The following is a 26,679-nucleotide window of genomic DNA, read 5'->3' as shown; positions in this document are numbered from 1 at the left end:
CGCAAATCCAATGCTGTAAAAACCGCGTGTGTAGATGGGGATGTTATAAAAGATTGCCGGTGTACTGCAATGGCCCAGGAAGCGTCTTCGTTCTGCCTTGAGTGCTTGTTCTGCCCCACTCCCTTCCCCGTCACTCTTCTCCGCTGGGCCTAGGAAAATGGATTTACAGCGCAGTGCGCAATGCGCTGCGCTGGGACACGCATTCTTTTTTTTATTCAGAGGACTCTTGAGGGACCATTTAGAGACAAAGAAAGCGGATTCAGTTTTTTTTTCTCCCTCTTCCACTGACGTAACTTTTGAAGACTTCCAGATGTCTCTGAGATTTCAACACGACTATTTGGTTTCAGCAGAGCTCTTTTAAAAGCCGATTCTTTTCTTCCATCCATTAAATTTTCCGCAATTGGATTTTATTAACGACTTTGCGGAACTGATTGCTGGGAAGTTTGGCAATTAAATAGAAAGGAATTTCAATCCGAAGACTCAGATACTAAAATTGGCCAATCGCCTATTGAATGTGTTGAAGCTTGCCGTCTGAGGCGTGGATGTGAATAGGCATAGTTTAAAAAATGCATTTTTTTTTACTTAACTCTGAAGTATACTTGTATTTTAAAATGCAGGTTCTGTGAATTTTTTCTGTGATAGTATTTGACTAAGATACGTTAATTTAAAATCACCGTAATCGATGCCAGTTCGTAAAAAAATTAGGACGCCATCGCTAAGTTTTCAAGGAAGAATATTTAGTGAATCGAGCGGCCGAATGTGAAAGTTTAGGAATTTAAAGTTTTAAGAAATTTCAAGGGAAGCGTTATATCAATATTTTTGATGACATTTATTACGTGCAGTTTGTTACATTCACTTTCAAAAATAACAAAAGGCGATAAGCAGTGCAAAAAATTACATAAAATAATATTTTGTTTGCAGAAAATTAGCGAATATGAATTCTCTTCTCTATGGTGTATTGCTATGTTATAATTTCAAATTTTAGTTGACGAATCTGTTAAAAGTTACTGTTACGACATCTCCCGCAGTTTCTTTGAATTTGTCTTACATATCGCTCTTGAGGCACGAGACTTTGATGAAAGTAACCTCCTCTTTTAATATATCTGGTTTTAACTCGCGCCGACTTTTTATCAAATGCACTCAAGCATCACTAATATTCAATTTTCAAAAATACCAATGCCATTAGGATGAGCGTCGTTTGAAATTTGAATGATCTCAATTCCTTATCATCAAAATATTACCTTTTGAACGATGAATGTAAATTGATGAGGTCTTAGCAAAGTCGTCCAAACGTTTCGCTCTAATAATTAAACGATTTACATCAGTTTTGGTAGTAAATAGTAAGTTATAGCTTTTTTATTTAAATTATTGTGATATGAGTAAAAAATTAAAATTCTCGCGGTAACAAGTAGAAAATTTTATTTGGCTAACGGTGGTAGTGCTCTCGGCGCTCGAAATATTCAAATTTAATTTACGAGTGGGTTTAGCTGTTCTACTCACTTGCAGGGAAAGACATAGCGTTCGTTAACTGTTTTTGGAATGAATCGAGTATTGTCGGCTATTTTGGCACCACAAAGGGCTTCCTTGGAGTCTCTTCCACTTGAAACACATTCCGCAAAAAAAAACATGACGTAGCTGTACTCTATGAGATTAAATCTACCATGATGAAAGAACGACGAAGCGATCGAGGCCAAGCAAAATTAGCAAGGATGAAGCGCCGAATATGGCACAACGAAGCGTTATTTTGTGCGTGACTTCTTTTCTGCAGATTTTGACGAAATAACCTCCCCGAAATATTTTTTGCAGACTCGGAGGTTAAGTGATGAACCACATGCTTTGATTCCTGGGAATTTAAAGCAATACTTATTCCATCTGATTGATAATATTTCAAGTGCTAAAGTTCTTTATTCCAGATTACAGCACAGCCAACATCATCGCGTACAATTGTTTATAATCCGATCTCTGAATATTTTCAAGGGAAGCGCAATGATATTGGCAGCTGCTTTTCATTTGAATTTGTGTGTCGACAATTTTAATATTTTTCATTCTGCTTTCATTTTATTAGATATCACATTTATGTGCTAACATGATTATTTGTATAAATCAATAGATAAATATATTATTAAATTCATGCATATAATTCATCATTTTAATAAGTGCCGGGACTTATTGAACGGGATATTAACCCGACTTTATATTTATCGTCGGGACTTTGAAAAGTAGAAGTCCCGGGACTTATTGAACGATTGGTTATTTTATGTATATTTTAAACATTTTCATATTTATTATATTATAGACTTGTACTTGCTAGCCTAATTCAATTATATTATTTTTGAAAATCCTTAAATTAGATACGGAATACTGTTTTTTATCGTTCATCGTATTATTTTATTTCACAAATAAACCTTATTGACTATTATCAGTAAAACGATTTTGCTTTTTTCTTATTTCCAGAATCTCCTGTTTTACTACGACTCCGATTCATGTAGTCGGCCCTCTGGTGTTCTACTCCTTGAAGGCTGTTATTGCGAAAGACTCATCACGGCCGCCAGCGCCTCCAAGAACAAAGAAAATGCAGATAAACAGGTAAATTTTTCACATCTCTGCATTTATGAATTGCATAGATATTAATACATTTACAATAATTACATTTTAATTCAATTTTCCAAATATATTTATTTCAACCTTTGCAACTGATTAATATAAGATTTTTTGTATCTTAAATTGGTACCAAAGACGAAATTAGATTACCTTCGAAAAACATCTACGTACTTGATGAAAAGGGAAACGATGATGTTTCTATTCCCATATCAATATCCAGATCCATTAATCAATTATGATCTCTTTCATGAATGCTAATTTTTCTAGAAATTACTATATGCGCTATATAAAAATGTCTAATTCACAAATGAAATGTCATCTTCCCGTGGAAAACACCTTGGATCTTCGTTGAAATATTTGAGGAATATAAGTGTATTAATATCCTTAAAACTGTTTTATGAATTCCGACTTGTAATTAATATATTAAAGATCTAAAAAAGACCCTTGCCCCGTTACATAACTATGAAGCAAATTTTTTGAAGTGAAGATTCTTTCGACTTGCAATTAATTTAGCAGTGTTAAATAAAATATTTAATGATAGCATTTTAATTTAAACTCTCTTCACTTCAGTATATTCCGTTAATATAATCTTGCATGAGTTTTTGATATTTGGTTACTCGGCTATGTTTAAATTATTTGATATTTCCGTCATAGCCTTACCGCAATGCACTTAAAAATTCAGTGGCATTTCTAAACATCTGAGTGACTTTATATTTACTCAAGTGTTTTTCTTTGAAACCTTTAAAAAAGAATAAATTCTCGACGTGTAACTCGACCCAGAGTCTCCTTGGCGAACAAAGACGCTCACTGAGAGCACTTTATACTCATTTGCAAACATGTCCCTCACCATTATTTAATACTTTCCTCGTCTGTCAGTGCAGTTCTCGACTTTCGCATGCATCGATTCAGTAAGAAACTAATAATAGTAAAGTGAATGTGTAGCTTTCAACTGAATTGAAATATTGCTTTGAAATATTTTTCTGGTGTTTCTCATTTTTAAAAGTAAAAAATAAACTCTCTCTTACACCTTGATTAACTAGTTTTTTAGGAGAAGTTCGCACATTAGTTATGAATAAATATTTTCAAGTGCTAGAAACAAACAGGCTCTTCTTTAATCATGGAAGTGTAAAATTAAACATTAATTTAATATGTCTATATGATAGTGCTACAGCATACATCTTTGCAGAGTTGACTATTAGGGTTAAGCCGGAATGATTTTACAGTCGCTACTTTTGGTACGATTCAAAGTAGCTTAGGTGTGATTGGATTCCCAGGGCGGTTCATTTTGTCTGAATCTGAAGAGCTAAACCACTTTTATTCCCAGTGAACATGACATACACACAAATACATGCATCTAGGAAAAAAGTTAAGATGCTATTTGAGCTTGGGGGGCTAGTCTGCCGAATTTTATTTCCGCCGAATTCTTACCTCTTTAAAAGAAAAACTTTGAAAAAAAAACGCGGGACGACGCCCTTCAACCTTCCATTAACATTTTAATATATTCATGAGGGTTCAAAATAAACTTCCCTCACCCCCTTTTAAGAAAACTAATCTGCATCAAAGCACGTTGTGGGTTAGCGTAATGGAGCACCGCGAATTCCATAGGGTGGGTATTTGTTTTTTTTTAAAGCAATTCAGTACGCTCCGGCAACGAAGTTGGTGTTAAGATTTTTTCCTTAAGCCCGTCGGTCCTGTGGAAAATGTCCGCAACACAGCTATTTTTCTTTCCCCACCTTCTGCCTCCTTGACCTACCTCTCAACTCACCCTCCATTTCACCCTCCCCCTTCACCCTTATTTCTAACACCCTCCCCCTCCCACCTCCTTACAGCGGCAGCCACTCACTCCGCCAACACAAATAGCACACGCCCCTTACGACGCACACCTCTTTCCCGTTTCCACGGGGCAATAATATCTTTTTTATGCCCCTTCTTCCTCCGGCCCTCCTCCGACGTGCGAGCGTAAACCCCCTAACCCCTCCCCCACCCCCTTTTCTCTCTAACTCCCACTTGTAGCTGAGCTCCCCCGTGTTCCCCTTTGGAGATCTGTAGTATCTGTTCCAGCTGCTAGTTTGAGCGTTTTCTTTCCCCTCTCCATTCTCATATATTTTTTTGCTAAAAGGCTACTTCCCTAGAGTATACACACCAAGAGAATCAGTGTGAGAGGAACACGGGCTATGAGACGGGAGACAAGAGCGCGAGTGTGGCTTTCTTTCTGCGACGCTTCGATCCCTTTCCATATTCAGAGGAGTTACTCAGGGGGACAAGGTGAAATGGATTTTGCAAGAAGGTGATAGATGCTGAAGTGATAAAAAAAATAATGACAAATGTTTTCCCAGGACGTTTAGTTTTGTATTTCTTATATTAATATCAAAGAACATTTGACGAGTTCTCAACAGCAGTAACGGTAGCAGACCGGTAGAGTGAAGGGTTAATACTCTGCATTCAGGAATTTTTTGTTGCATTTTTATTAATTTTTGAGTTGTCTTTCACCTTTTAACTTGAATACGATTGGCAAGCACAAAGATTTTGGAAGGTCCTTAATTGCTTGAATATGTAATCACATTTCATTCATTCAATCTCAATCCAAGCCTTTTTTTATTGAAACAAATTTCCGACAATGAGTTTTTTAAAAGTCAAATAAACATTACAGAGTTAGGTTTGGATGTAAAAGCCAACTATTTTAAAGTAATTTAAAAGTAGGGACTTTAAAAATACTGACTAGATTAAATTTTTCTGATCCCTGAGTTTTATTCTGTACTTAGACTGTATATTTTCAACATTACTAAGAGTTTTGACAGTGTTTTATCAAGAACACCTAATGTGACATTACTATTACTTCACAAAAAGCGGTAGCATGTGGCTACAGCAGAGCAATTTATGGAGGAGAAGAATATTGGAAGCCCAGTGACGAAATCTTATGAAGTTAAAAAAAATGCGGAATATTAAATCATAGCAGTCAATTCGAATGAGAGGATATTGATAAGATCAAGTAAAAACATGAGTAATAATTTTAGTTTTCTATGTGAAAAACAGAGGAACTAATAATGTACTTAAATGGTGATTGTAGCCTTATAATTTTCCAATCTGGCCCTCTCTGATGCCTTTACGCTCGTTCGTATCCACTCTGTCTAAATTAGTCTCTGTATTATTTTTGTCTTTCTATTGCTCATTGGAAACTTGTTGTCTAAACAGATGTTACGAAAGAGTTTTTCCTTCCCATCTCTTGCATGGAGTGACTATTTCCAACTAGGCCTACATAGATCATTTCTTGTTTCATAGTGCTTCTCAGTTATCGAAACTCTCAACGCGTTTGGCAATCAAAGTTAAGAGACCGTAAGACTTCAAAAACACATTCAGAAAGCTTGAACTTTCCTGTTTTCCTTTTTGAATTTAATTAGCATTTTTGAAACAATGCATGCAAAAATAGCAAACTTTTGAAAGGAGATTCCATCCCATGCCGCGTTTTACATTAATACTACCTTCAGCAGTTTTAATGACTCTTGTCCTATGCCATCGGAAGTGCCGTTGTGGAGTTTCATTAATATTGATATTATTTTTTAAAAGTTTAATGTGTAAAAAAATGGAATGAAATTAAGATGAATCATAAACACAACATTATGACTTTCAAATACTCGTAGAAGATTTTTGTACTTAAAAAAAGTAAGTTCGGTGTTGCTTTTACGGTTCTGTAACTTTTTTTTAGTTGGATTCTTTTTCTTTAATATGTTTCTGTGATATATTCGAATGGGATATTCATCAGAGAGACGGAAAAGTTTCAATGTCCTGCGGCTCAATGTGGCGAATACGTTATGCTAAACGCACAGAAATGATGTTTTATAAATAAACTTCTTTCTCCTTATTATAACTTGAATAATAATAGACAAAGTTTGATCAGTAAAAGTTTAAAGTTTAAATTTGAGGCTCGTATATTTTAGAATTTCTCATATTTGAATAATTTTGATTTCGATTTAGTTTTCCTCAATTCAAATTTAATATTTCCACATTTTCATTTCACTCTAAGGCATAAAAGTGCAAGATTTTATGAAATGCGTTTTATTATAAGTTCGCAAATATTTAAAAGTTCAATAGTCGTATTTTAAAGTCACAAGTTCTCGGGAAATGTAAATGTACCTCAAAAGGCTTTATTTAAGAAGTTTTATTTTTGAGACCACTTCCGCATCACTCAGTTTGAAAAATATTCCATGTATTTTTAGCGCAAAAATTCAATTAAAATTGAAACGAGGATGATTTTAACGTTATTCGGTTGACGCTATCAGAAATACTTACCAAATTTAGCATTGTAAAATTGGATTTACTTAAATTAACTTTATTTCCAACAGGCGTATCTTAAGTGGCAGTACTTTAGCAATTGATGAAATTTGCTTGGAGGAGTAGTAGTAGTATTTTAGGGGAGGCGACCGACAGCTGAGGCCATTTGCGCCATTGAGGATGGACAGGAAAGGATGATGGGTGGAGAGAAACCCGGCGTCACCATTAGCCTACTCTTTACGAAAGGCGCCAAAGTGTCCGCAGCTTAACGTCCCATCCGACGGTCGCGTACTCACATAAAGTGCCCTCAACAAAGCCCCTCAAGTAGGGATGGAGATACCACTAAAATATTCAACAACGGCGGGATTCGAACCCGGGACTTCTGAGTAGGAAGCCAGTACGGTAGCCACCGCAACATCTATTTCCTTGGAATTAGAAGTAATTGGAAGCATTAAAAAGAAACAGAAATGGATTGTAGTAATAATAGTAATATTTTCTTTCATAGTATATTTTTTCCCATTTAAGCAGTAACATTTCCAATACATTTAATAATTTCCATAATTTTTACTCTTCGTAGAACGAGTAAGGCGTTTGTTTAGTTTTAGTTATGATTTATTACGTCGTCATTCAATCACTTAATTAATTTTTCCTTCATTTTTTTATGCATAGAGAAACATTCAAAATAAATTAAATTGATCATGAAAATGGATAACTAAGAAAAGAAAAATGTTTTGAAAACATTACTTTTAAAAGTAATGAACTTGTACACACTTTTCAACACCCATTATAATGCTATGGTGAAAACTGCATGTGAACATTCGTTATTAAGGTGGAGAGAAACGAACGAAATAGAAAGTTTAAACTAAGAACTAAAGATATTTATGAATGTTATTTTTTCATACTGTGAACTATTTCCACTAGTCTTTCTGGTAGAAATGTATTGATAGAAATGGGCAGCGTACAGTGGAGGTAAGATGAAACGAGCCATCTTAAATTGTAACCTGAATGCTACAACTTTTAATAGTAGTCGTAATATCTTTTTTGGGAGAAAGGACCCTGGTGATGTGGTAATTTTCCACATTAATATGGAAAAGTTAGGACTTGTCTGGGGTTTTTTTGAGTATTTTAAAAATTTGTAATTGGAATTTAGTTAAAAAATGACTGAATGAAGCCGTAACAATCGGAAAAATGATTTAAACTCCTGAAAACTGTCCGTGAGAAAATATGATTCCTTTTTTGGACACTATATTTTTTACTCTGAGATCATTGAGCTCTCGTTACAATAATGTTAACAGATATTGTTACTTTTATCATGGAAGAGTCTATAACTGCACCACAAGGTTTTAAACCAAACGAAGAGCTACGAATTCCGTTCTGGTGTGCTCCTCCGATGACGGTTGTTGATGGCTTTAACGGAGAACTCACGAGGCCCTGCGTTGCTCAAGGAGCGCCCTGAAATCTTTTCCCCATTGCTTTTCGTTCTCTGGCCGTGGCTGGGGATTTCACTTGGATTAGGGAACTCTTATCAAGACGACAAGGTTATCTCTCGAAGCTGAACCGATTTATCATTCGGTTTTTTTTCTCTCTCTCGCACATGGAAAAGACTCCCTCCTAAGCTTTGACCGGAGAAGGCATGGGAATATCTTGTCAACGTCTCTCAATCCACTTCTCCCCATTTATTTTGGCTTCATGTTCAGGAGAAGAGAACTTGACATTTCGGAGAGAAATGTTTCGATCAAAGCAGGGTATACATTAATTTAGCAACGAGATAAGTGATGAATTTCTATTTCTCGAATAATAAAGTACACCTTCATATTCGTCATTTTTGGTATTTCAATCTGAAGATTGTTTCTGGAAACACTCAATTTTTTTTCAATTCAGTGTTCATTCACCCACCCCTTTTAGGTTTTCCATTTTAATTTATCCTTAATTTGTCCTATGCACTAGTCCCTTGGTCTTCCTCGCAGAGCCTTTTGTTCAATCCTCCCATCTACTATGCTTCTAACTATTAGCACACATACAGGTAAATTAGTTATTGTATTATAATCCTTTTCTTCTGGCGTTTTTTTAGAGACAAAAATCAGAATGGGATACTTCAGTTTTGGCATTTGAATACCTATTTTCGTTTATATACTTTCTAATAATGTAATCAATTCAAATTCATGCACAAAGAAATTAACATTTTTATGCTTCTTCCCATCCTCCATGTTCATACTTATCGTCGGTTAACATTCATCACGTAGGGAGAAATTATAGACTCCAAAATTTCACAGAAGTTGGGGAAAATAAATTTGCACATTGGTGCAGTTTATTCTAAGCTTTCCGAAAATTTGGATATAAGTTACTCAATGGTTTGAATTTTTGATAAACCTGCGGTATTGAGGAAATAGTTGTATTCATGAAAATAATCAATGTCGGCATTTAATTTCTCTTCTACCTCTTGACGTTTCCATAGTGCGTGCTGATGATTTCCTGATTATTTTATTCAGTGTTTTATCACATCTTAATACTATTTATATGCGACAGGTATTACGTTGATAAAACAATGCAGTAGCTATTAATCTGGTTGCCTCGAAATTGATAAATTACGCTTATAACTGAAATTAGTGAACAATTGTATTTTTAACCAAATGAAACTGCTAGATAAAATGAAGATGAAAAATAGAAGGAAAGTCAGACTCTGTGTTTTCAATGTTACTGCTGAAAATCTTTATTCTGTTTCATTCACATCTTTTAAAAATTCTTTTGAAATTGAAAAGATTTCAGTTTCACGCATAAAAATTTTAATAATGCGTTGAACTTTCGAAAAAAGCCATAAAAATTGCCGTTCGTTTTGCACATGAAATTTCAGGATATAATTGTCGAATTGATGTTTTAGCTCACGTGTCTAGTTTAAAACTGCTTTGCAGAATTTATGTATTCCTGTTTAATATAAACCTTTTGCCAAATTTATTATAATGATAACTTAGGTATTTGAAGGATTTTACAGTTCGGACACTCTTTCATAAGCGTAAAATATTAAAATTGACGAATTCACTTCTAAAACCAAATTCACTCACGATTCCCTTGTTCCAGGATGATTCAAAAAATGAAATTTTCCCAATTATCTAGCGGCCCTGTGTGCTACATCGATGACACTATATCATATCTCAGACGAGAAATTACGACCCAATGCGTTCTATTGCCGTGCTTGATGTTGAAGCGAGTGCGCCTATAACCTCCAATCTCCTTCACCAAACCATTTTTTATGCACTTGACGAAGGTGTTTTCGGTGTCCAAGTGTTTTCTCTACCCTTGTAATTAAAATGAATAATGCAGTATGATTCTTAAAAAATATTTGTCCTATTTATCATCGAGGATATCCGGTAATAAAACATTTCTGGGTAGAGGAAATATTACCAAACAGTACTAAAAATCTAACGTTTATTAGCATCATATACATGTAGCAATAACGCGTGTAAAGATCTTATGCTTTTTTCTAACTACCATGGCAAAATAAATAAGTTTTTCTGTCATTATCAATTAAAAAGTCTACAAAAGAATTTTTTAAATCAAAATTTTGCGTCGAAACTTCTCAAACTCGGGCAAATCCAACGCCTTTTGTGATTCCGGTAGAGTATTTATTCAATGACATGCTCGTAATTATTTTTTGTACTAGCTTATTTTGACGGAATTAACTGTTCAAATAAACTACCAAATTGAGTTCAGCAAGATTCGTGACGGTTTATACAAAATATTCGATTACTTCGTTATTTAAGGTTGAAATTAATTATCGGTATTGGTCCGAGGTTCAAAATTCCGTGGTGAGAGGCATTTGAAGGTTTTTGAACTGATTTTGCAACTGACTGAGCAAAAAGTAAATCTTCGCATTAAGAAATGAAAACGTTCTGGGTTTTTTCATTGCCTCACACTTAATCGTTGGTTGAAATTCTTCTTCTTCTTGACTGGATAAGTTTTGCGAGAGCAGTTTTTTTTCAACCTCCGTTGAACCATAGAAAGAGACTAATGAATATTAAAAAATTATTTTATAACTAAAATTTATGCGTACTTATGGATACTTTACGACATAATCACCTCGGATTATTGTGGTACCTGTGGATGAGCTTTAATAAAGCTTATCCACAGGTACGACATATCATAATAATTATAATAAGCTTTACCTCTTCATAAAATGTCCCAACCAATAAATTTAAACGAGTCTTGACATTATCTTGAAGCTCCTTGTTGGTTTGGAAGCGCTGCCCTCCTATCCACTTCTTCAGTTCAGGGAAAAGATGGAAGTGACTCGACGACGCTAGGTCGGGGCTGTATGGCGGGGTCAAAAATGTCTCATTAAAATTTCTCAAAGAGCCGTTGGGTTGCACCAGCACTGTAAGGATGGGCGTTGTGTCCATGGATCAGAACAATGTCAGAAGTCAGTATGCTTCTTTTTTGTTTTAAATGACTCTCCACACACGTCGTAACGTTTCACAATAAACAGCTGCATTAATGGTTGTCCCCGGCTGCATGAACTCGAAAAGCAACGCACCTTATCGGTTCCAAAACAAGGTAGCCATAGCCTTTCGTTTGTTAATGATTTGCTTAATGTTTTTGGGGTTCTTTGGTGAATTTTTGTCTATCCATTGTTGTAATTGTCGCATTGTTTTGGGCGTGTCTTATTGAATCCACGTCTCATCTCTGATCACAATTGATTACAAAAGGTCTTCTCTTCCAGCGGCATAACGGTCGAGGAACATTAAAGGTTAAGCCTTTCGGCGAGTTTTGTGATTGTCAGTTAACTTTTTTGGGACCCAGCGAGCACAATTTTTTTAAACCAATATTTCCGTGACGATAGAGTACAGAGACCTTGAAACTTTCGAAAATGTTATAGACAAAGCAATAATGGGGACCCTACGGTTTTCCTTAACCACTTCGTTAATTTGTTGAATAAAGCCGTCTGTGGCGACATACTTGCATCCTTGACCCTTTGAACATGCCCATCAGTCCGGCCATCTGTAAATTTTCGACACCATTCACGCACTCATGAAGTTTTCTCCGTACAATCGGCTCGTTCTTTGGTGAATTTCTGCAGCACTATTCCCCTCTGCTTGCAGGAAACGAATAAACTTCGCAATTCGTATTTGGTGGGAAAATCCATGGAGGCGGCCATGTTTATGTGATTGCTACTCAGCACAGACTAACGACTTGAGCTTGGCAGTCTCAGAGCGTGTGGTGCAGTAGATGATCTGTTACCTACTTAGGCGCACACCACCTGCCTGCCGCTGGTCTATCATTTATGCTGTGCGATCGAAAGTTGAAAAAAAAAACTGCCCTCGTATATGCGGTTTTATCTCCCCTTATCTCATCAATGTTTCTTAGAGATATTTTAGGATTTTCCTCATTATTTCCTCCTATTTCTTTCCATCTGTTAGCATCCATCTAAAAATATATGAAGGTGGTCCCAAAGGGATATGAAAAGACGGTAAAAATCTTCGAGCGATTCTGTCTGGATATAGAATTGTAATTTGATCGGAAATTGGAAGCTGAAATGTAAAAAAATGGGTACACAGTTTTTAAATGGGCTTAAAAAATGTATTCTTGGATTGGTATGGAAAAAGCAAAGGCTGTGAATCTTATTAGATAGGAAATTCGACAGATCAAATTCACCGAAAATAAATCACGTGTCACTGGACGTATTTTTTGTCCTTTATTTTCAAAGACCCTCGTTCTAAACGCTAATTGCCTGATTAAATCTGCCTTTTTTCCACCTAATATATTTTATCCCATTAATTTTGAATTGAATATTTAAAAACGATCGCATCTGGCTTTGGTTGACTAATACATATATTTTACTTTATCTCAACATTTCATCATTTTGCAAAGTGACTTTAAAGAATGGTTAATTATCCTGTGGTAACTGAACATTTTGATTTCATCATATAACTTTAATATATATCTTAGTTCATCCTCAGGAACATTCTTCTATTCATGTTCTATTTTTATACAGTAAAACATAAGTGTTCTACGCTAAGTTTTACGATAGAACACATTTTTATTTAATCACGTTTATTAGAAATATACAGTACAGCCAGCCAAAGGCGGAATCTTTAGGGATCACATTATTTTTCCCGAGTAAGTAGGTACTCCATCTTAGGTAGAAGCAATGAAATAGGCGTTAATTAAAAAAACGGAAGGCAGAAGTAAGTAAGTTTAATTAAAGGTAAAGTAAGTTTATTTAATTTCCAAGAATAGTCCAGAAGAAGAAGTTATATAAAAAAGAAAAGCCTTCAAGGTGCCAGTTTGCGCAACTGCAAGCTCAGAACAGGATAGCTGAAAAATTTTAAATGAAAAAATTCTCTCTGAAAGTTTATTTGTTACTATATATGGGCTCAAATGCAATAGATTTGAAGATACAATAAAATCTACGGTGAATGCTATACACCCGAGTTGTACGAGTTCTGAATTTCATAGTTGTGTATTGGAAAATAAAACTATCCTTACTTAAAAGTGAATCCTACTGTTTGTAAAGAAAAACAAAAGAGGGTTGAATAACATATAAACAGTATCGCGAGTGAGATATGCAGTGTGGGAGGAGAGTTTTAATCGAATGGAAGGACGTGGCTTAAGAGCGAAAATGTGAGCTGCGTGCGAAAATTCCAAAAATTATTTTGCCTACCGTGGATTCTTTTCAATTAGGCCCTTCATAATTCTCTAATGGCCGCAAATTGAACGCGTAATCCGTCCCGTGCATGCAAAATCCTGTGCGCCCTCTCTCTCCCCACTTTGAAACCACTTTCGATTAAGCCACGCGGAATCATAATCCTAGGTGCTCCCTTTATCCGAGAAGGGATGGAGCGCCTCGCACGCAAAAGATGGTTTCAGGGAGGATGTTGGGGGCGCTAAGAAGGGGGTCACACGGGCTTTTTCGGCGGAGTATCGCCGGGGGCGCCTGTGATGGTGCACGGGAGACTGGGGAGGAGAGTGGATGGACGCCAGGGGAGGCGAGAGAAGGGAAGGAGAAAGCGATCGAGAGAGGTGGGAGATCGATGGGGCAGTGTGTGCTGGGGTCGGCGGGAGCCTCGACTACATCGACGGGGTGAGTGGGGGTGGGGTGCTGGAGGAAGGAAGGAGTCTGTCCGAGGGAAGTGGTGATAAAAATGGTCAAACGACAGGGGAAAGTGAGGAGTGGAATTGAAACGGAGGGGCCCTTGGTAGGAGTTTGTAGTCGCAGCACCGCCGAGTGGGTGTGGAGAGCAAAGAAGAAAGACGTTTCCCAAAGGGGCTAGGTAAAGAATATAATGGCAATTAGAATGGTATAGGCATTAGTGGCATTAGAGATCTGATAAGTATTCTTGGGTCCGGTGAAATGGCTTGCTTGATACCTGCGGTGTGTGAGTAATAGTCGTTTTTACTATCGTGCTCTTAAATGCTGGCAGCGCAAATATCCCTGCCATTTTCACTTTGACTACCCTTGTATTTGGCGGAATTACATTTTATGGGAATTACTAACGTTTTTTTCGGCTCCTTGTGTCATGTTTTACCCAATCTGATCTAACTTGAAAAATGTACTGGAAAAAGCGAAATCGAGCGAAATGTTTTGGTCTGGACCTGTTTGGTTATCATAGTTTTCATAATGACAAAATCAACAGTATTTTCTAGGAGTATTTTGTCGGTCGATTTTTAATCTATCACGAAAGAATGAGAATGTTGGAAAAAATTAAGTGATATGTTTTTTTAAAAGGGTCCAAACATGTAATTTCGTGTGATACTTATCTTTAAGAATAAGATGTCGATAAGTTAAGCTACAGGAATTGAAAAATTTTATTTTCTCGCATGTGATAACACAAATCGGTATTTAATTCGAATAAATTCTTGCTCTTTTAAAATAATCATATCTATAAGTATTTTGACTTATTAACTATGGGATTACTCGTGGCTGCTGTAGGATTTGGCGTGTGCAAATATGACTTAACCCCTTGAAAGTCGTTAAAATAAGTTGTTTCAATGGAGTAGAGGAGCCATAACATGTGAAAATAATTGATAGTAATAATTAATCTATAATCATGGATTAAATAGTTTTAATAAAAAGCCTCTCTGGGTAGTTTTAGTCCCATTTTTTTAAGCGTCGAATTAAACGTGATCTAGGACCTGTTTTTGCATTTAGTTACTATTATGCCTTTTCTGTATTCAAATAACGAACTTATAGAAATAAAATTACAACCTTCGCCAGATCCATAAAATGCAGTAATACTTCATTATTCGCGGGAAAATGGTGGATGACATTAAAATAGGGGAAGTTTTCACTATATGACGAGAAAGTATTCAGATAAATCCATTTAATGCGTATAAATTTTCTTTAAGGAATCAAATGTTAGGTAAACGTGACGAGCGCTCACCTATTATTAAGCTCTGAGTCGTGTGAAATCCACGCAAATTCAGGTTATGAGGACTAGTTTCTATCTATTTTGCTAGCTGTCCGCAGCCAAATGTCACAAACCTTAACCTACCACTCTGTTTTATCTTCATAAATAAATTTATATTTAGCTAATACTCTCACGGTAGTTAATTTTGTTTAATTACTCATTATGAAGTGCGGATAGTACATAGAAATATTTATTCGATGGCTCAATGTTCGCTCATTATGGCAAAATGCCATGTTTGCATATGCCTTCGTCGATGATTCCAACTAGCCAGGACTTAAATTTATATTTAATTTTCCATCAAATGCAGGGCTTAATTTTGGCTTTTCGCACGCATTCCGATTGCGTGGGAACTCACCAAAAATGGCGACTTTGGATTTTTGGCAAGATTATCTTCACCGCAAGAGAAAGGTTTCTCTTCACTTCGGTTGCTGGGCTACTTTTAACGCTTTTTGTAGGACGGGATGAAGGAGTCTGAATGCGTAATTATGCTTAATGGCGGAAATTGCTATAAAATGCTCGGAGAAATTTATTTGCAGTTTCCCACTCTGCATACATATATCGATCGATTATATGCTACTGAGTTGCCCCACCACAAAACCCGGAGGAGGCGTAGGTACGGTCTCCACCAAGTGGAGTTTTATCCTACTCGCGATCATTCCATAACTTGTAAAGATAAAATCAGCGCGGGAATAATTAAGCTGCATGTACTCTTTAAGCGTTGCTCGTTAAGTGTACGCAATGAAGGAAGTAGGGCGACTTATTTCAGGACAATGACTCACGTTGTACAATTTTATGGCTCTAATATTCCTCCACACACATTGAGCCTTAAAAACCCTAAATGCGGTCCCTTAAGATAAGATTGGACAACATCATCTAATGCTAGGAGCCTTCTAAGTCTCGCTCTCCGTCCATGTTCCTCTATGCTGAGAGGTCTCTAAGAGCTTAGGAATGATTTTTAAACCCAGTAGACCTGATCACATTCAGGGATAGCCAGGAATAAAAATAAGATGACAAAAAGAGTAAATTCAGTTCATAATCAAACTACGGGAACTACTCCATCTATTTGCACTACTCTATATGTGCTTAGAATGAGGAAATAACCAGAGAAAAAGATTCATGACTACGTACATATTACATACGACGCGCGCCGGTATCAGCGAAAAACTCTATAGTGTACTGGCGATTAAAAATATTGTCACCAGGATCATGTCTACTATTGTGTAACTAAAGATGTTTCTTCTCTCCTTCGTTCAGACTGTTCAACCCATTTCAGTCTCTCACTTGCTTGCTTACTCTTATCGTCTTCTATACTAAAACCTGATTAAGGTTTAAGTGAAAAGAGCAACTATCATCAGAGTTTGCATTCACTTTTCATTTCATATCCTCTCAAATCGATCATGTGTGTAGCTCACCTAACAAACCCCTTATAAGACCTCTTCAAATCAATAACTGTCATTCCTTTTCCAATCCTCAACTGAGTGATACACCAAAAACCGCATATTGAACGTAATATTACCCTTAAGTGTCTCCCAAGGAAAGAAAAAAATACTGAAGCTTTGGTAATGATAACAAAGCATATTATTAATAAAGTCATTTTTATTATAACTAAACCCATAGGCCTCTATACGAGGGTAGGCTGAAAACTAATGCACACATGATTGTAGACCAAAAAATATGGCCTTCAGAAGCACCCCTGGTGGCATGTGGAAGTAACATTCCCACTTAACACGCATGCGCAGGTTTGAGGTCGTTACATTTATCCAGTGTATTTTGAGAATCGAAAGTATGGAGATGTGTTCTAGTGTGCCATGTCAACGTGAGTTAAACAGTGTGCTGTTATCGAAATTTTAACTGCTGAAAAAGTGACTCATAGTACAATTCATCGTCGTTTAAAGGCTTTTTATGGTGAGGATACTGTTGATAGGTCTATTTTTAATCGATGGGTAGTACAATTTCGTGGTTGCGAGCCTATAAAAGCCATAATTGTTCATGAAACACGCAGCGGACGTCCGATCACTGCCAAAGACAATAAACATCGTAAACTCGTCGAAGACTTGATTCAAAATGACCGGCGAATCACTCAAAAGCGTATAATACACCTCCAACGTTGAGTTTGTCATGTTAAAGGCACCCGGGTGACATAAATCTTGCAAAATGACGATGCTCGTCCAGACACCTCGCGCGCAACAGGAGAGGCTCTGCGAAACCTGAAATTTGAACCGATTCCACACCCTCCATATTCCCCAGATCTTGCACTTTCCGATTTATATTTTTTTCCTCAACTCAAGATACACCTCAAAGTTAATCATTACACCTCGCATGATGAGGTTAAGGAAGCTTTCAATTCCTGGATTCGAGAAAAATCGGAAGAGTTTTTCTGTGACAGAAAGAAAAAACTTGTTACACGTTTGTAGAAATGCGTTAGCCTTAACGGTGACTACGTTGAGAAATAAGTTGATGATTTTGAAACTTAAGGCATATACTTTAATGTACCTTTTGCCCGATCTTGCAATTTGTTTTTGTCTGTGGTCTACGAGCGTGTGTGCATTACTTTTCAGCCTACCCTCGTTTGTTGAGGCTTAGATTTTGTCCGCAAAAATTATTAGGTAGAGTGAAAGAAATATAGCACACACGTTAGTAGCAATCTAAGGTTATTTGCTGACGACACGGTGATATACAGGGAAATAAGGAGCCAACTAGATCGCGAGCTACTCTCTAGAGACTTAGACAATATCTCGGAATGGTGCAATTAATGGGGATTAACACTTAATATAGATAAATGTGCAGTTTTGAAATATTGGAATAAAGGAAGCGAGGAACAGGATATAAACTACAAAATAGAGGGTTCAGTATTGACTACGGCAAATCAAGTTAAATATTTGGGGGTTGTTCTAACACCACGCCTTTCATGGGGAGCACATATCAGGACAATATGCGGATCAGCTTTAAAGAAACTTGGCTTCACAAAACGGGTGGTGGGGAAATGTAATGAAAAAGTTAGAGAGGTGTTATTTTGCTATGGTTAGATCTCATTCGGAATATGCCGCAAGTATTTGGGATCCTTGGGAGAAAATTTGGCAAAAAGAATTAAATAAAGTCCAGAGAAAATCCGCTAGATTCGTTAAAAATTGTTATGATAAGAACGCAAGTGTGACGGGTCTCTTAGGGGAATTAGGCTGGGAACCACTTTAAGTGCGGAGAGAACGAGCGAGACTTAGACTTTTAGAAAGGTTCAGAACAAACGAGTTTAACTATGACACTGAAGGAATTATAATGGCCCCACACTATTTAGGTAGATCAGACCACAAAGATAAACTAAGGGAGATAGATTCCAGGACAGATAGGTACAAATACTCATTCTTTCCCCGAACAATCATAAATCATAATTGTAAGAAACCGAAGTAACTTTAGAAATATTGAAAACACTGAATTTACAAGTCGGAGCAAAGTTAAACACTGCAAAGCTGTAGGTATACTTTCAGGTGCAAGTGTATGTAAGATGTAGATTGAGTGTTTGCATGTGTGTGGGGTGTAAGTGTTCTTGCATGAATGAATGGCATGTTTTTTTTTGTGGATATATGATTTTGTGGTTCTTGCATGCGGTTTTTTTTTCCTTTCTAAATTACGGGTGGTGTCCTAACACCCCCCGCCACACGCCCTTGCGGCGGCTTGCGGGGTATTAAGTAGATGTAGATGTAGAAATATGTATTTGACCCATTTTCAGTACGCCTACGTTAGCTTGTGATGATGAAAAACACTTTTCAGAAGAGTTTATTTGTATTAAATATCAGAAAAAGGTCACGTTTGGCTAAATCTGTACTTAATTAAAAATAGCAATTTTCCACAAAAATAAAATTTAATGCGACCGGTTTCAATGTTACTACATCATCATCAGGTGATAGTTAAACCTCAGAGTCCAGTATATATATGATTAAAGGCAAGTAAGGGGAGGGTGGAGGAAAAGAGGGGAAGGGGGGGAAGGTGGAAGGCAGAATGGGTGACTATGTGAGTGGGGTGGGGGGAAGAGGGTTGGGGAAGACAAGGTGCAAAGACCCTAGGAGTCCGGAGAGCGCGTCGTGGCCGAATGGAGGGGGGTGTCTCGTTGAGGGTGTCCCACGGTGCGCCGCAAAGCTCTTCGGGCCGCGGGGGAAGAGGACGGGATCGGGGGTTTTTTTTTTCCCTATGGTCGTGGTCTGGGAACAAGGTATCAATACACAAATAAGCACTGAGTTGAAGGGTAAAGATTGGGATCACTGTATAGTTTTAAGGGGGCGCCCTAGCGAGGTTTTAGGGAAAGGGTGTAGGAGGGAATGTTATCACTAGCACATGCCGAATAGGGGGGGGGGTTGGATTGTCCCGCAGCGGTGAACCTTCCCTCCTCGTCCGTGAGGAAAGGGGTGGGGACTCGGGGTTTCCCACTTGTCCGGGAAAGCATGGTCTCCGTCTGCAGAGGGGGGGGGGAAAGGAAGGAAATATCCAATGGGAAGGGGCAAGGGATCACTGGTCACATGTACGTCTTGGGAAGGTGATGGAGAGGAGGGGGGAGGGTGAAGATAAAAATTGGACTTCGTTGATCAGCTCCAAGTCCTTGCGATGTAAGATTTCCAGCTGTTCCATGGCATCCAGCTTCCTTCCTTTTTCCAAATTGTGAAGCACTTTGAATTCGAAATTGCTGAAATGGTTAGAATCGAGAAGATGTTTGACAAATAAAGAGTTGGTATGACCTGTTATGTAGCCTTTCCTATGTTCCCCGATACGTGTCGAAAAACTCCTGCCAGTCTGACCAATGTAAATGGCCCCACAATCACACCGAATTTCATATACACCACTTTTGGTGTTGCAGTCTATAGGATCTTTGTTTGAGCATAGGGCTTTATATAGAGTATTGGGGGTATAAAAAGAAATGCGGAATTTGTCTTTGGGAAACCTGTTCGCGATTTTATATGACACAGAGTTATGGAATGGAAGTTTGCACCATTTGCGCTCAGAGACTGTAGTGACTGCCAGGGAGATGTTTAATTTCAGGGTCTGTTTCTTAAGTTTTTTATTCAGTATATTATCAATTATGCGGACATGGTAACCGTTCTTAAAGGCTATGTGCTTGATCGTATTGAGCTCTCGTTCGAAGTTGGATTTGGACAAGGGGATACTGATTAATCTGTGGATCATGGAATTGAAGCTGGCTAGTTTGTGGGTGAAGGGATGGCAGGAGTCTGAGGGTATCGCTTGGTCTGTATACGTGGGTTTCCGAAATATTGAAAAATGATGTGTGCTTCTTTTTATTTCAATAGTGAGATCCAGGAAATTGATTTTATGGTCCACTGCCGATTCCATGGTGAAAGTTATAGATGGGTGGATGGAGTTTATGAAATGTAAGAAAAGGTCTAACTGTCTATCACTGCCTGTCCAGCAGCATAAGATATCGTCCACATATCTAAACCAGTATAAAATGTTATTCTTGAATCTATTTTCACTTAGGATCTTGTCCTCTAAATTATCCATAAAAACTTCTGCGAGGAGAGGGGAAAGGGGTGACCCCATAGCCAGACCATCCTTTTGTTTATAGTAGGTGCCACAGAATAAAAAATAATTTTGGTCTACACAAATTTTGAGAAGTGAACTTAATTCATTAATGTGGTGTTGGTTCACATTAGCGTTGATTAATATATTTTCAGCGTAAATTAAAGTTTCATGCGTCGGAATGGAAGTAAAGAGACTACACACGTCAAACGATACTACTGCCCTTTGTGAACCAACACCACATTAATGAATTAAGTTCACTTCTCAAAATTTGTGTAGACCAAAATTATTTTTTATTCTGTGGCACCTACTATAAACAAAAGGATGGTCTGGCTATGGGGTCACCCCTTTCCCCTCTCCTCGCAGAAGTTTTTATGGATAATTTAGAGGACAAGATCCTAAGTGAAAATAGATTCAAGAATAACATTTTATACTGGTTTAGATATGTGGACGATATCTTATGCTGCTGGACAGGCAGTGATAGACAGTTAGACCTTTTCTTACATTTCATAAACTCCATCCACCCATCTATAACTTTCACCATGGAATCGGCAGTGGACCATAAAATCAATTTCCTGGATCTCACTATTGAAATAAAAAGAAGCACACATCATTTTTCAATATTTCGGAAACCCACGTATACAGACCAAGCGATACCCTCAGACTCCTGCCATCCCTTCACCCACAAACTAGCCAGCTTCAATTCCATGATCCACAGATTAATCAGTATCCCCTTGTCCAAATCCAACTTCGAACGAGAGCTCAATACGATCAAGCACATAGCCTTTAAGAACGGTTACCATGTCCGCATAATTGATAATATACTGAATAAAAAACTTAAGAAACAGACCCTGAAATTAAACATCTCCCTGGCAGTCACTACAGTCTCTGAGCGCAAATGGTGCAAACTTCCATTCCATAACTCTGTGTCATATAAAATCGCGAACAGGTTTCCCAAAGACAAATTCCGCATTTCTTTTTATACCCCCAATACTCTATATAAAGCCCTATGCTCAAACAAAGATCCTATAGACTGCAACACCAAAAGTGGTGTATATGAAATTCGGTGTGATTGTGGGGCCATTTACATTGGTCAGACTGGCAGGAGTTTTTCGACACGTATCGGGGAACATAGGAAAGGCTACATAACAGGTCATACCAACTCTTTATTTGCCAAACATCTTCTCGATTCTAACCATTTCAGCAATTTCGAATTCAAAGTGCTTCACAATTTGGAAAAAGGAAGGAAGCTGGATGCCATGGAACAGCTGGAAATCTTACATCGCAAGGACTTGGAGCTGATCAACGAAGTCCAATTTTTATCTTCACCCTCCCCCCTCCTCTCCATCACCTTCCCAAGACGTACATGTGACCAGTGATCCCTTGCCCCTTCCCATTGGATATTTCCTTCCTTTCCCCCCCCCCCTCTGCAGACGGAGACCATGCTTTCCCGGACAAGTGGGAAACCCCGAGTCCCCACCCCTTTCCTCACGGACGAGGAGGGAAGGTTCACCGCTGCGGGACAATCCAACCCCCCCCCTATTCGGCATGTGCTAGTGATAACATTCCCTCCTACACCCTTTCCCTAAAACCTCGCTAGGGCGCCCCCTTAAAACTATACAGTGATCCCAATCTTTACCCTTCAACTCAGTGCTTATTTGTGTATTGATACCTTGTTCCCAGACCACGACCATAGGGAAAAAAAAAACCCCCGATCCCGTCCTCTTCCCCCGCGGCCCGAAGAGCTTTGCGGCGCACCGTGGGACACCCTCAACGAGACACCCCCCTCCATTCGGCCACGACGCGCTCTCCGGACTCCTAGGGTCTTTGCACCTTGTCTTCCCCAACCCTCTTCCCCCCACCCCACTCACATAGTCACCCATTCTGCCTTCCACCTTCCCCCCCTTCCCCTCTTTTCCTCCACCCTCCCCTTACTTGCCTTTAATCATATATATACTGGACTCTGAGGTTTAACTATCACCTGATGATGATGTAGTAACATTGAAACCGGTCGCATTAAATTTTATTTTTGTGGAAAATTGCTATTTTTAATTAATCATGATATTCCACCATATCACGCCTGAAACGTCTCTTTTTAAATCTGTACTATTGAAAGGATAAGGAACATTATTTACACTGGTTTTTGACATACAGTATATTCAGAAACATTTGCAATTGGCAGCCGTGCAGTATCCAGTTTGTTGTTTCCCAAACTGGACACTGCAACACGATCCTGAACGGCTGCCAATTGCAAATGTTGCTGAATATCTCGCAAAATCAGTGTGAATAATATTCGTTATCCTTTCAGCTGTACAGATTGAGCTACATGTGTTTTTTTCCTGATATTTAATGTGAATACATTCTCGTCAAAATTGTTTTTCATTATTGTAACGGTTGCCAATTACGCAACCCTGGGGTCAAATTCAATGAAACTAATAGCATGTATACATTTCACACCAGGCTAACTGCACTGCATACGAGTAGAAGTTCTATTTAATAAATTATGCGATTTAAAAATTCATCATAACTTATCACTGAAAAATATGCCTGGGTGGGAATGGTGCGACAATTCAACGACATTGCTTCTCTTATTGCGTAGTAGTTTTGCATATAAAATTTTTTTTTTAACTCTTCACTGTCATCTCTTTCATCCAATGAACTTCCGTTTTAATTTTTGTACAGTATCTTGCTATTTCATAATTAATTTGGTGAAGATAAGAGCTATCTTCTTCTCTTAGTAAGCTCCCTCTGGTCAATTTAAAATCTGTTATTTTTAACATTGGTTCTGGGGCAATTTTTCCGCACTACTAAGCTCAACGTCCTTTTTTCATATAGATTCATTTTTAAATCATATGTAACTAATTTCTTCTTACTTCTAACATGACCGTTTGTTGGTAATTGCTAAGAGTGCCTCTCGTTGAAATTAAACATATGCACTCCTAACCACAATAATCTACTTGAAGTTAAGTTTTGATATGCAAAGGTGGTGAGGTCAGTGCCAACCTCGCCCTAAGTCTTAGGTCTTGTGAAATACAAACATAAGGGACGGGGGAACAGCTCCTTTCCCTGGGCCGCCTGCGGTTCTCCAGGAAGATTTGTTACCCAAATTACCACACAGTTTGAATAGAGCTGTGAATATCTAGTAACCCACTTGAACTTCAGCCATCCAAGTGGTATATATGAGCCCCGTACCTGCTTAACAAATATCTTTGATGTAAATATTGTGTTTTTTCTGGTTATAATATCAGATTTCATATAAAAACGCGTTATCGTTTAAGATAATAATTATGTACCCTTTGTATTTGAATAAAAGTCGAAATAATATTTCCTTAATGATGCCTTTTGGGGAAAAATATTGTGTTTAAATCTCACTGTTAAACCAAACGTGCTATTAGAGTTTTAATTTTTAACCAAGTCACAATAAAAGTAGTAAAAAGGATAGACATAGTAAAAATGACGCACAGTAAAACGCCAATCGGATTTGGCCACATCAGAACATCTTGACGAATATCGAAAAAACATATTTCATTCTTTTATTACGTTCAAAATATAAAATTTCGGGTATTTAAATACATAATTTTTGAAGTAATTGCGTCTATAAAATCCTGAAAATATGCTCATGCTAATTTCAATTGGACGAAAACGTATACCACTATTGAAATCATGGAGTCGATTAAAAAAAATAAAATTACTTATCTATGCCATGTGCATAGAGGAAGGAAAAAATCACCCCAATTAAGTTATCTAATACGTTACCTAACTCTTATTCTAGGATTACTTTGTTACTTTAGGTATATCGGTTGCCTTTGGTAACTCAGCCGTTATGCCTTTTCCAAAATAAACTCAATTAAAATTCCATTCAAATACTTTTTCAAAAGAGTCATCGGGGAGGCGGAGCGTTTGTTTTCTTAATAAATATACGATGATTAAAGATACATACCATAAAATTATTTGTAACAAATTGATGGTGCGATGGTAGAAATTTCAAAAACAGTAAGATAATAAAAACTTCGTTGCAATTTTCCACAGTTAAAACTTTATTTCCGACCATGGTTTCGATACACTGTATCATCATCAGGTGATGATACAGTGTATCGAAACCATGGTCGGAAATAAAGTTTTAACTGTGGAAAATTGCAACGAAGTTTTTATTATGTCTCGATTCCACAACATCACGCCTGACTTCACTTTTCGTGCAGAGTAAGATGATGAATATGGAACAAGGTATTGTTAATTTCATAAAAATCACAAACGCTGACTGTTTATTTTACCAACAGCACAGTCTCCTGAAAATTTTTCAAACAAAGGGCTTTATCCTTTTATTCACAATTAACTGGAAAATTTAGTTATTATGATACAATGTTGTAGCTTAGTTACGGTTTTGCGGTTGGTTTTTTGTATCCCGTTTCAACTCCCCGTTAAAAAAGAAAGCTGAAGAAATTTATTGGTAAGGAGAAAATATTAGATAAAGCTTGAATAGGTGGAGTTAGAATGAAGTGCGATGGGCAATTCGGGGATTATTGCGAAACAAAAGGAGACTTTTTGTGTCCAAGGATATGCAGAAATCAGTGGGAAAGGGGGAGTAGAAGTGGTCAGGTATTTATGGAAACTAAAACTGTTTGGCATTGATGGTATTTTAGAAAAAGTAGCGTAGTACGTGAAGAAGCCAAGCCAAGGATTGATTACCCAAGCGTTGATACATTTCCAGCCCATCTAACGCGACACTATATGCTCTAAAACTTGCGTTTCAGCTCACCATACTTCCGCTTTCCCTCATTCTGACCAATATGCCCCTTATTTTTCTATAATTCCTGTTTATTTCTCATGTTATTAACAGGTCCATCTAAGATAATGAATGAAATGTGAGTTTTTACTTCTCCCTATATTTAGCTACCCTAATCCCTAATTCTCTTGCACGGAGAGCTTTTATTGCCGAATTGGAAAGCAGTGGATTCAAAATCTGGGTGACGCCCCAGGAGACCAACAGGTAAGCCGCGGGATGTGCAATTTTCTGGCCACTGAAATTTTATTGATATTGAAGGTGGCTCCGGGAAAGAATCTGCTCAATACTACCTTAAATGTTTGGGATTTCACTTATTGTAAGGCTTAAAGCTTACGTTGTGACCCTACCTCCATAACTCGAAACTTAGTATTCAATTTGAGATAATTATTGTTGGTAATATACCAGTAAATGTTGGTTGTTGATGGACACAAGCTGCTGAACGGTTCAGCGACAATCCCTGTCTTCCTAAAAAAAACACAGCCTGAAATTTAAATGAATTTAAAAAAGGGCAAACAACATTGCCTCTATTAGGTAACCTTTGAGATGATTGTTTTCCTGAATTGTTTATGCCTTTTAAATCATTGTGTTTCTTCCCTTAGCGTTATTTTTTAAGTCCAGAATTCATTGTTGAAAATCTTACTACACACTTAAGGGAATTATGTGTGCTCCAATTATTACTAATTTTACGTTTGCAAGTAAACAGGAAAAATGAAGCTGTATTAGGAATGTTGTGTAAATTATTCTGCACTTGGCGAATCTCGATTGGTGGAATTTTGAGAGTGAAAATTGGGAGGACCATGCCGTATTTTGAGTAGAGGCTTACAGTAATGAAATGTTTGCTGTTTAGCCTTCCAATTGGATTTCCAGAGGGTTTGAGCGATGCGGCGTAGTCGTAGAACGGATTCAAGTCTGTCGATCTCAATGGCTGCCAGGGATACGTAGGCAAACGTGGGCGGACGATTTTTCCGTCTCAATTCTCTCATTACTAGGGGGCAAAATGCTCCTCCTGTAAGGTTACACCTTGCACACAAATAAAAGGCAAGGCCACTATGAGAAGCATCTGTGAGGGAAGGTAGTAAGGGCGAAGAGGGGGGGGGGTCCCAA

The 26,679-nt window shown here is 37.6% G+C and overlaps 1 protein-coding gene across 3 annotated transcripts in view; it reads left to right on the top strand.

The window, feature by feature from the left end:
• The window catches only part of LOC139694977 (ras-specific guanine nucleotide-releasing factor 1-like), a 612,331-nt gene that overhangs the window by 166,836 nt on the left and 418,816 nt on the right, over window positions 1–26,679 (top strand). For all 3 annotated transcript variants that reach the window (XM_071593533.1, XM_071593532.1, XM_071593531.1), the window contains exon 2: window positions 2,455–2,586. In XM_071593533.1, coding sequence (XP_071449634.1) covers window positions 2,455–2,586 — 132 coding nt within the window. The remainder of the gene's footprint in view (window positions 1–2,454; window positions 2,587–26,679) is intronic.

This window comes from Hetaerina americana, unplaced genomic scaffold (assembly GCF_022747635.1).
Source record: "Hetaerina americana unplaced genomic scaffold, ioHetAmer1.1.p SCAF_6, whole genome shotgun sequence".
Lineage (NCBI taxonomy): Eukaryota > Metazoa > Arthropoda > Insecta > Odonata > Calopterygidae > Hetaerina > Hetaerina americana.
Note: the sequence above shows the minus strand (reverse complement) of the source record. Positions and strands in the feature narration are given on the sequence as shown.